Here is a 12,139-nt window from a genome sequence, read left to right as displayed (position 1 = left end):
GTAGTCAAATGTTTTATATGCAAGGAGCTTTTTTTTAAATTGGGAATTAAAGTGCCTTTCTAAAACAGTGTACCAGTATTAGCTTTGTGTAGCATGTGGGCCACTAACTTGTAATCCGTTTAGCAGTCTGTTGTTTAGACTTAAATAGGCATTTTTTCATACCCCTGTTTTTTAAAAAGATATTTAATGCTTGACCTGCTTCTTCAGGTTCATTCAGTCACCATAAATACCACTTTTTAGAATAAATTGCTGTTTTTATTGCTGTTTAACATGATGTAGGTAAAACAGATGTCATTCTGAATTTTGTGTACTGGAATTGTCTTTTATAATTATAAAATGATAGGAAGTTAAAGCTTCTGACAATGCTTTTTCTCTTCTTTGTAGGTTGAAAGAAGAAAAGGACACCTGCATGCAGCCAGTGAAGATGCTCTTTACTTCAACATCAGCTTTTTAAGCTGAATGCATTGTGATTTCCAGTAATTGAGACAGTGATTCTGAAAGCTGTCTACATTAATGAAAAAAACAATGTAGTCAGCTTAATTGAATCATCAGTGTTGCATATTGAATAGAGCATGACAAATCCCATCTTGATGGACTTCTGCATGTTAGGAGTATAGTTCAATATTCCTTTTATTTAAAGCCTTGGTTTTTTTGTAAGTTTTAATTATGGAGAATTATGAAAATGCACCTCCCCTTCCAAAAGAGCCAGCAACAGAAGTGAATGTGGAGAACCATTCTTGTCCCCCACCACTGCCGCCTAATGAACAGCCTCCACCACCTCCCCTGCAAACGTCCAGTGACGCAGAGGTAATGGACGTTGGCTCTGGTGGTGATGGACAGTCAGATACCCCTGCTGGGGACGCACACACTGTCGGCAAAATACAGCTTCTCACAAAGGGATCTTCATGCTACAACAGTCGTCTTATCGTAGATCCTAATAGTGACCAAAGCCCAAGAACTGCTCGCCATGCGCCTTCAGTTAGAAAGTTTACTCCTGATCTTAAGTTGCTTAAAGATGTAAAGATTAGTGTTAGCTTTACAGAGAGTTGCAAAAGTAAAGACAGAAAAGTTCTGTACACTGGAGCTGAGCAAGATTATGAGGCAGATTCAGATTTAGGTATTAATAAAGTCAATGGGGGTATGCATGCTTGTCCTCTTGGGAGTAGTAATGGTCAAGCTGCACAGGCAGCTGGTGAAAATGATGAGAAAAAGGATGATGAAAATGATGTAGATCAGGAAAAGCGAGTTGAGTATGCAGTTCTGGATGATTTAGAAGATTTTACTGAAAATTTGATGGAAATAGATGAAGAAGGAGGGTTTACGTCTAAAGCAATCGTTCAGAGAGACAAAGTGGATGAGGAAAACTTAAACTATTCATACGAGGTAAGTGAATTCTGTTTCTAATTTTAAGGGGTGGGAGTACAAACATTTCTCTAGATGTATGTTAACTAAAATGTCTGAACAGTACGTTAAGGGAAAATTACTAACAATGATTAAGAACTTAACTACAAAATATACTTTTAGACAGTACTGAGAATGGATAAATTGTGTTATATTTTGTTTCAGTATGAAGCCTGTGAGATTTTAATCTTTCTGTTAATCATTAACTGAAAACATGTCGCTTCAGTTCTCAGTTGGCTCATGATGGGGCTGGGATTTTATAGATTCCTCTACAAACCATTCTTGCCTTATTAGTATAGTCTGAGGAAGAGAATTGCTGTAGGGGCATGGTATATCACAATGTGTTTTTCAGGATGAATTTGATAACGATGTGGATGCTTTGCTGGAAGAGGGCCTTTGTGTTCCTAAGAAAAGGAGAATAGATGAGAAATATGCCGGGGAGAGTGATCATCAGTCTGATGGAGAGATGACTGTGCAGCCAATGATGACCAAAATAAAAACAGTTCTTAAAAGTAAGCTATTTACATTATATCTATAAATGGACATACGTAGCCATTTTTTAATTATTATTTTTTGCAATAGTTGATCGTAACCCACACACAAAAATACTGGCTCATATCGCAAGTGGCTGCAAAGATTGTTGTGACTTTTGGCCTACCACTCCAAAAGCAGCCCACCAACCATGTCTTGTGGTGTCTTTTTAACACCGCTGTATGTTTGGTCTAAAGCAGGTAACAAAACCAGGAAGTTTCTGAAAGTCCCTTGTGGGCTGCCATGCATGGTTAGCAGGAAATGTTGGACTTGGAGGCTCACACAGGCTGTAAATCAGGTAGGCTGAAATCTCTGGATGATTTGCAGTAGATTAGCAAGGGTTTCTCAGTCTCAGTCTAACAGTATCAACAGCAAACTGACCCCCCTGCCCCGTTAGTCTGATGACATAAAGAAAGCCTGGAGTGTCAGAAATAGAGTTTTGTGGGAGAGAATGATGAACTCTGGTCAATTCTGGTACAGAAAACAAAAACCTGCGCATGGCAGCTGCTCAGAGGCACCACACTCTTTTGGACCTAGCTCTAGTTGGTTTTGATCCTGGAGTTTGGTCTCAGGCTTCTACTAAAATCAAGAGTAAATACCACAAGCTTAATGTGTGCCCTTCCCTGGTGTAGACCTTTCTTATGTGTTAGGGTTGTTAATATTTTAGGTAGATGTTGAACGTGAAGTTTGTGACAATAAACATTGAACAGCTTCCTCTGAGATGAACTATATTCTATAACAGCATGGCAAAGTGCTATAAAGCAATGAACATGCCGTCACTGTTGTAATTAGGACTGGTATCTATTGAGTAAAAAATAGTCTTTCATTAATTAAAATGCTGTTTATCAACAGTGGAGAACCTTTGGCCTTCTAGAAGCTGCTGGACTACAACTCCCGTCAGCCCCAGCAAGCATGGCCAGTAGCCCAGCATGATGGGAGCTGTAGTTCTGCAACATTTAGAGGACCAAAGGTTCCCCACACCTGTCATACATTGTTCTCCCAAATTTGTGGTACTCGGCAGTCCAGTTCTTGGCATGTATAGTTGGAAGCAAGTCTTGCTGTGTTCAGTGGGACTTGCTGTTGCATAAGCGTGCTGAGGATTTCAGCCTAAATTGTTGGTCTATGATATTGAAAGGGGTATTAAATGTTTTGCCTGAATCCTGCTGTGTTACAGAGAATAGCTTGAATTATAAATATTCTCATATGACTTTTCTGGCTTTTAATAAATAGTAATGATCAATCCATTCGTTCAGTCCTTTGTGAAGATATGTACAAAAAAGGGACAAGCACATGTTCGAAGTAATCTACACTCCACTCCTTTTTTTTCTAATGAAAAAAGAGGTTCAAGAAGAGGCATGTGATAAATATGATCAAAAGGGTGACTATGTCCCTAATAGTGAATGGTTGTAGCAGTAAGATTAGGGTAATGTGAAAAGTATCCAGTCCAGCCTTTAAAATTAACTTAGGGCTGGAGTGATGGCAGCAGCTTTTGCTGTCCAGTAAAGCTGGTTGATCATTTACACTGTTAAATTAGGTTAAAATATAACATGACTTCAGACTTTTTGTATATCTTTTCTATCACTTTTGTTATGATTGGACAGCTTGTGCATTGAGTAGTTTCTCATTTTCTCTGAAGGTCGTGGCCGTCCACCTACAGAGCCCTTGCCTGATGGATGGATCATGACGTTCCATAACTCGGGCATTCCTGTATATCTGCACAGAGAATCCAGAGTTGTTACCTGGTCAAGACCTTACTTCTTAGGAACAGGAAGCATTAGGGTATGGAACTGACTTCAGTAATTTTGGACATTTGAAATAATTAGATTTTAAATACTTCTACAAATAATTACAACAAAACTGCAGAAGTATTGCTGACTGCCACTGAATTTGTTTGCTGAAAGACCTAATTTCATTTTACTTATGGGATGGGTTTATGTTTATAAAAATGGAATATGTTTAAAAGAATTAGCTTGTGCAATATCTTGGTAAACCCAGACATTTAAATTTGTCACCCTGATCAGTATCATGCAGATTGCATGGAAAAGCATTGCTTCTGTTAATGCCATTTATAGAAATAAATCTTAAAATTTTACTGGGTTGTATCCAACTTTCATGAGTAGACTCATGAAAATCTAATGATTTAGACTTTAAACTTTAAGTCTAATAAGTTAGGCATGATTTCAGTAGGTCATTCCACCCATTCCTCAGTTACAGCTAACTGTATTTTTAGTTTTATAAAATGATTTCACTTAACTGACAAGGGTTGTTCCCAATATTAGTCCTAGTCATAGAATCATAGAATAGTAGAGTTGGAAGGGGCCTATAAGGCCATCAAGTCCAAACCCTTGCTCAGTGCAGGAATCAGAACCAAAGCATTTCTGACAGATGGCTGTCCAGCTGCCTCTTGAATGCCTCCAGTGTTGGAGAGCCCACTACCTCTCTAGTTAACTGGTTCCATTGTTGTATGGCTCTAACAGTTAGGAACTTTTTCGTGATGTCTGGCTTCCTGCAACTTGAGCCCATTATTCTGTGTCTTGCACTCTGGGACGATCGAGAAGAGATTCCGGCCCTCCTCTGTGTGACAACCTTTCATGTACTTGAAGAGTACTTTGTGAGGCTTCCTTCCCTGGCTCTCCCTGTCAGGCTCCTACCTGCTCGTGGTTACTGCCTGTCTCTAGGCACCACCAGGGACTCCACCAGTCCGGACTGTCCTCTCTTATGGTTTCTCTCCCCGCTCTAGCACAGATCTCAACAGATCCCCCTGCTAGGCAGCATCACCAGTCACATCCTATAACCAGTATTCCCAGAGACTCTGCCTGAGTCTCCCTCAATCTGGTTACCTCTGTGACTGAGTGCTTAAGCTGTCCCCAATCCTTTTGATTTACTCAGACTGCTTATAATTCTGGTTTGCTCTGAATACTTGTGGTGTTATTCTTCCCTTCCCTGCTGCCACCATATTATCCTTCAGCCTTGGTATTTACCTCACCCTCCCTTCTGGTCTGTGAAACCCCAACCAAGGATCAGGCCTTTGGTAAACCAAATTAAGTATTTATTAAATAACACAGATAACAAGCTAACAAGATTTCTTCATAAGGCACATAAGCATATGGTTTTATCTAATACTAATCCGAACTCCACCCCCTCCTTCTCCACGCTCTCCTGACAAACCACTCTCTCAAACCCACCAAACAACCCACTCTTTCTCTTCTCCCCCCAAGATTCCACTGTCACTCTTCCTTTTATTCTGTCAGCCATTTTAAACATTCAGCCAATCATCCAGCATTCTACTGCCCATTCACTCCCCCTTCCTCTTACATTCCACTTACCATGTATCTCCTATACAAACAGCACTTACCATATATACAATAATAGAGGATCATCACATACTTCTCTTCTCCAGGCTTAACATGCCCAGTTCTTTCAGTCTCTCCTCATAGGGCTTTGTTTCTAGTCCCCTGATGATCTTTGTTGCCCTCCTCTGAACCTGTTCCAGTTTGTCTGCATCCTTCTAAAAGTGTGGTGTCCAGAACTGGATGCAGTACTCAAGATGAGACATAACTAGTGCTGAATAGACGGACCTAATACTTCACTACTCAGAGTAGACCCATTGAAATTAATGAACCTGACTAACTTAGGCCCATTAATTCCAGTGGGTCTACTCTGAGTAGAACTTAGTTGGATGCAACCCTGAGTCATTGGTATCAAACTAGCTTATTTATTTTTACTTGCTTATTGATGGAGCATTTTCTCTATGATGAAAGACAAAAGCATGTAGGGCCTTTTATGTGAGAAAATGGATTAGCTAAGTGGGATGAGAAACATGATACAGGCTTATGAAATGAAGCACAGTATATTCAGGACAGAAGGAGACTAGTATTCACCCAAATCACAATATTTATAGAATTTTGCCATAAGATGTGAGGGCTTCTGGCTTAGATGGCTTTTAAGTGAATTAAATGACATTCATAAAGGATAGGCCTGGCAGTGCGTATTGGCCATGATGGCTATATGGAATCTTTATACTAAGAGGCAGTGTGTGCTATTGAATACCAGTTTTTTGCAAGGTGGGGTTGCTAAGGAGCACAGTTGCCTTTGAACCATGTTTGTGGGCTTCCTGAAGGCATCTGAATGTGGGAAACGGGATACTGGGCTAGATAGCTCTTATGTTCCTCTTAGCAGGGGAAAAATAATGTGAGTTCAATTTTCACAATCTATAAGGTGCTATTGCTGCAAACCTTCGTTCGTTAAAATGGGTATTTTGTAGGAGTGTTTCAGCAGCAATGCTGTCTTGTTCGGGGCGGCTCAGGACTTCATGGCCTCCATGACAACCATGGGGCTGTCTCAAGTTGCTACTGGCCTGACGCATGTATCAGGACATACTCTTGATTTGATCTTCGCCACTGGTCGTGGAGATGGTGATCTGAGGGTGGGGTATTTTTCATCTACTCCATTGTCATGGACAGATCACCGCTTGCTGAGCTTTAGACTCACGACAGCCCTTTCCCTCTGCAGAGGTGGGGGACCTATTAAGTTGGTCCGCTCCAAGAGGCTTATGGATCCTGTTGCTTTCCAGAGCGCTCTGGGAGTTTTTCCGGCTGATAGCACTGGCGCTCCTGTCGAGGCCATGGTCGATCTGTGGAATGCGGAGATGACCCGGGCCATTGACATGATCGCTCCCGCGCGCCCCCTTCGGTGCAGAACTCAAATAGCACCGTGTTATACCCCGGAGCAGAGAGTGATGAAGCAAGAGAGAAGGAGGCTAGAGTGCAGGTGGAGGCGAACTCCTGACGGATGTAGTCATTCTTTGGTGAGTGCTTCCACTAAGTTGTATGTAAAAGCGGTTAGGGCGGCAAAAAAGTCATATTTTGCTGCCACCATCAGATCATCTCTTTGCCGCCCAGCGGAGCTTTTTAGGGTGGTACGAGGGCTTTTACATTCTGGCCCTCCTGATACTAAGGAAACATCGGAAGCCCGCTGCAACGAATTTGCGGAGCACTTCCAGGACAAGATTGCTTGCATCTGTCGGGACTTAGACTCTGATGTTATGACAGATGACTCCATTGAAGTGTCCAGAGCGCGGTCTTGTCCTTCATTGTTGGATGAGTTTCAGTTGGTGCAGCTCGAGGAAGTGGACAAGGTGCTTGGAATGGTGCGGGTGACCACGTCTGCCCTTGATCCTTGCCCATCTTGGCTGGTGAAGGCCGGCAGGGCTGTAACCACCGGCTGGGCCAAAGAGGTGATAAACGCCTCCTTGAGAGAGGGAGTAGTCCCTGGTAGTCTCAAGGAGGCAGTAGTGAGACCTCTTCTAAAGAAACCTTCTTTGGACCCAGATGTTTTGAACAACTATAGACCGGTGGCGAATGTCCCTTTTTTGGGCAAGGTCTTGGAGCGGGTGGTCGCCGGCCAGCTCCAGGCGCTCTTGGATGAAACCGATTATCTGGATCCGTTTCAATCCGGTTTTAGGCCTGGTTTTGGCACTGAAACAGCCTTGGTCGCCCTGTATGATGACCTTTGTCGGGAGAGGGACAGGGGGAGTGTGACTCTGTTGATTCTCCTTGATCTCTCAGCGGCGTTTGATACCATCGACCATGGTATCCTTCTGGGGAGGCTCGCGGAGTTGGGGGCACTGCTTGGCAGTGGCTCTGCTCCTACTTAACGGATCGTCACCAGAAGGTAGTGCTTGGGGAACATTGCTCGACACCCTGGACTCTCCATTGTGGAGTCCCTCAGGGGTCGGTCTTGTCCCCCATGCTCTTTAACATCTACATGCAGCCTCTGGGTGCGGTCATCAGGAGTTTTGGAGTGCGTTGCCATCAGTACGCTGATGACACGCAACTCTACTTCTCCTTTTCACCTTCTTCAGGTGAGGCTGTTGATGTGCTGAACCATTGCCTGACCGCAATAATGGACTGGATGAGAGCTAATAAACTGAAACTTAATCCAGACAAGACTGAGACACTGTTGGTGAGCTCTTTACCTGCCCAGATGGTGGATGTTCATCCTGTTCTAGATGGGGTTACACTCCCCTTGAAGGAACAGGTTCGTAGTTTGGGGGTCCTTTTTGACCCTTCCTTGTCGCTTGAGGCTCAAGTGGCCTCGGTGGCATGGAATGCGTTTTACCATCTTCGCTTAGTAGCCCAACTACGCCCCTATCTGGACAGTGACGATCTCGCCTCAGTTGTTCACGCTCTGGTAACCTCTAGACTGGACTACTGTAATGCGCTCTACGTAGGGCTGCCCTTGAAGACCGTTCGGAAACTTCAGCTAGTGCAAAATGCAGCAGCCAGGTTGTTGACGAGGACCCGCTGGTCTGCACATATAACACCTGTCCTGGCCCGCCTGCACTGGCTGCCTATTTGTTTCCGAGCCAGATTCAAGGTGCTGGTTTTGACCTATAAAGCCTTACACGGTGTGGGACCACAATACCTTGTGGAACGCCTCTCCCGCTATGAACCTACCCATTCACTTCGTTCAGTATCCAAGGCCCTCCTCCGGGTACCAACTCATCAGGATGCCTGGAGGATTGTTATTAGATCTAGGGCCTTTTCTGTGGTGGCCCCCGAACTGTGGAACAGCCTACCTGAGGAGATACGCCTGGCGCCTTCGGTACTTTCTTTTAGGCGCCAGGTTAAGACCTGGTTATACTCCCAGGCATTTTAATGTTCAATGTGTTTCATTTAATGTTTTTCGTTTAACTTGTTGCTGATTTTATTGTAATTTTATTGTAATATTGTATTTTAATCTTGTTTTGTTCACCGCCCAGAGAGCTACTTGCTATGGGCGGTTTAAAAATGAAATGAAATAAATAAATAAATATTGGGTTGTACTAATGCTTACATGGTGTTCTGGTTGCTATTCAATAACAGCATGAACAAATAAAATACTTAATTCAGTATGACTTTGTGTGTGTGCATACATGCGTGCGTGCGCGCCTTCAGGTTAATTACAACTTATGGCGACCCTATGAATCAGCAACCTCCAGTAGCATCTGCTGTAAACCACGCTGTTCAGATCTTGTAAGTTCAGGTCGGTGACTTCCTTTATGGAATCAGTCGATTACTTGTTTGCTGTTCCTCTTTTTCTACTCCCTTCTGTTTTTCCCAGCATTATTGTCTTTTCTAGTGAATCATGTCTTCTCATTATATGTGCAAAGTATGATAATCCCAGCTTCATCATTTTAGCTTCTAGTAATAGTTCTGGTTGAATTTGTTCTAACACCCAATTACTTGTCTTTTTTGTGGTCAATGGTATCCGCAAAATTGTCCTCCAACACCACATTCCCAGAGTGCAGGACACGGAATAATGGGCTCAAGTTGCAGGAAGCCAGATTTTGACTGGATATCAGGAAAAACTTCCTAACTGTTAGAGCCATACAACAATGGAATCAATTACCTAGAGAGGTAGTGCGCTCTCTGACACTGGAGGCATTCAAGAGGCAGCTGGACAGCCATATGTCGGCAATGCTTTAACTTGGATTCCTGTATTGAGCAGGGGGTTGGACTTGATGGCCTTATAGGCCCCTTCCAACTCTACTATTCTATGATTCTATGACTAGGACTAATATTGGGAACAACCCTTGTCAGTTAAGTGAAATCATTTTATAAAACTAAAAATACAGTTAGCTGTAACTGAGGAATGGGTGGAATGACCTACTGAAATCATGCCTAACTTATTAGACTTAAAGTTTAAAGTCTAAATCATTAGATTTTCATGAGTCTACTCATGAAAGTTGGATACAACCCAGTAAAATTTTAAGATTTATTTCTATAAATGGCATTAACAGAAGCAATGCTTTTCCATGTAATCTGCATGATACTGATCAGGGTGACAAATTCTATTATTCTCTTATCCACTTTTTTCACTGTCCAATTTTCACATCCATCCATAGAGATCGGGAATACGTTGCTCTGAATGATCCTGACTTTAGTGTTCAGTGACACATCTTTGCATTTGAGGGTCTTTTCTAGTTCTCTCATAGCTGCCCTCCCCAGTCCAAGCCTTTTTCTGATCTCTTGACTATTGTCTCCATTTTGGTTAATGACTGTGCTGAGGTATTGATAATCCTTGACAAGTTCAATGTCCTCATTATCAGCTCTGAAGTTACATAAATCTTCTGTTATTACTTTAATCTTCCTGACGTTCAGCTGTAGTCCTGCTTTTGTGCTTTCTTTAACATTCATCAAATCATTACTGGTTTCTGCTAGTAGTATGGTATTGTTTGAATATCTTAAATTATTGATCTCTCTCCAGTTTTCACACCTCCTTCATCTTGGTCCAGTCCTGCTTTCTGTATATGTTCTGCATATAGATTAAACAGGGTGATAAAATACACCCCTGTCTCACACTCTTTCAAATAGGGAATCAGTCAGTTACTCCATATTCTGTCCTTACAGTAGTCTCTTGTCCAGAGTATAGGTTGCGCATCTGAACAATCAGATGCTGTAGCACCCCATTTCTTATAAAGCATTCCATAGTTGTTTGTGATCTCCACAATCAAAGGCTTTGCTGTAATCTATAAAACATAGGGTGATTTTCTTCTGAAATTCCTTGGTCCATTTCATTATCCAGAGTCTGTTTGCAATATGATCTCTGGTACCTCTTCTCTTTCTAAATCCAGCTTGGACATCTGGCATTTCCCGCTCCATATATGGTAAGAGCCTTTGTTGTAGGATCTTGAGCGTTACTTTACTTGCATGGGATATTAAGGCAATAGTTCGATAATTGCTGCATTCCCTGGGATCCCCTTTCTTTGGAATTGGGATGTATATTGAGTGTTTCCAGTCTGTGGACCATTGTTTTATTTTCCATATTTGTTGACAATTTTTTGTCAAAGTTTGGACAGATTCAGTCTCAGTAACTTGTAGCATATCGGTATGCCATCTGTTCCTGGTGATTTGTTTCTTCCAAGTATTTTAAGAGCAGCTTTCACCTCACATTCTAAAATTTCTGGTTCTTCATATGGTTCCTCCGTGAATGAATCTGTCATCCTTGCATCTCTTTTAAAGAGTTCTTCAGTGTATTGCTTCCATCTTCCTTTTATTTCATCTCAGTCAGTCAGTGTGTTCCCCTGTTGATTATTCAACATTCCTACTCTTGGAGTAAATTTTCCTTTGATTTCTCTAATCTTTCGGAATAGGGTTCTTGATCTATTTATTTATTTATTTACTTATTTATTTATTACATTGATATACCACCCCATAGCCGAAGCTTTCTGGGTGGTTTACAGCAATTAAAAACATTAAAAACAAATATACAAATTTTAAAACACAAAAAACAATTTAGAAGCACATGCTAAAATGCCTGGGAGAAGAGGAAAGTCTTGACCTGGCGCTGAAAAGATAACAGTGTTGGTGCCAGGCGCACCTCAACAAGGAAATCATTCCATAATTTGGGGACCACTACTGAGAAGGCCCTCTCCCTTATTGCAGTCCTCTGAGCTTCCCTGAGAGTAGGTACCCGGAGGACGGCCTTTGATGTTGAGTAGGGTTCTAACCGTGTTTCTCCTTTTGTTTTCCTTCTATAACAATTTTAAGAGTTTCTTCAGCCATCCATTGAGGTCTTTCTCTCTTTTTAACTAGAGTCTGTTTGCATTCTTCCCTGATAATGTTTCTGACTTCACTCAACAATTTTTCTAGTTCTCTATCAACTGGGTTTAGCCTCAAATCTGTTCCTTATTTGATCTTTAAATTCTTCTGGGATATTATTGAAATTGTATTTTGACATTATGATTGCTTTGTTCTTCTTCTTTAGCTTTTCTCTGATTTTCGATATGACCAGTTTATGATCTGTACCGCAGTCTGCTCCAGGTCTTGTTTTTGTAGAAAGTATGGAACTTCTCCATGTTCTGCTTCTAATTATATATCAGTTTGATTCCTATATTGACCATTTGGTGATATCCATGTGTACAGTCTTTTTGGTTGCTCGACACATGTTTGCAAGAAAGAAATTATTGGCTTCACAGAATTCAATAAGTCTCTCTCCGGCTTCATTTCTATCTCCTAAGCCCCATTTCCCCACAATTTCTAGTTCTTTTCCCCCTACTTTTGCATTTCAGTCTCCCATGATTATCAGAGCATCCTGTTTGGTCTGTGATCAATTTCTTCCTGTACTTCCTCATAAAATCTTTCCATTTCCTCTTCTTTTGTGTTTGCCATTGGAGCATAGACTTGGATCATAGTTATGTTGATAGATTTCCCGTTAAGTCTCC

At 41.8% G+C, this 12,139-nt stretch overlaps 1 protein-coding gene across 4 annotated transcripts in view; it reads left to right on the top strand.

The window, feature by feature from the left end:
* The window catches only part of DGCR8 (DGCR8 microprocessor complex subunit), a 36,484-nt gene that overhangs the window by 6,274 nt on the left and 18,071 nt on the right, over nt 1–12,139 (top strand). For all 4 annotated transcript variants that reach the window (XM_061602325.1, XM_061602326.1, XM_061602327.1 and 1 more), the window contains 3 exons: nt 385–1,383; nt 1,754–1,913; nt 3,569–3,711. In XM_061602325.1, coding sequence (XP_061458309.1) covers nt 667–1,383; nt 1,754–1,913; nt 3,569–3,711 — 1,020 coding nt within the window. In that variant the 5' untranslated portion in view covers nt 385–666. The remainder of the gene's footprint in view (nt 1–384; nt 1,384–1,753; nt 1,914–3,568; nt 3,712–12,139) is intronic.

Source organism: Rhineura floridana, chromosome 19, assembly GCF_030035675.1.
Source record: "Rhineura floridana isolate rRhiFlo1 chromosome 19, rRhiFlo1.hap2, whole genome shotgun sequence".
In the NCBI taxonomy this organism is placed as follows: domain Eukaryota; kingdom Metazoa; phylum Chordata; class Lepidosauria; order Squamata; family Rhineuridae; genus Rhineura; species Rhineura floridana.
This window is presented reverse-complemented; position numbering and strand designations above follow the sequence as displayed.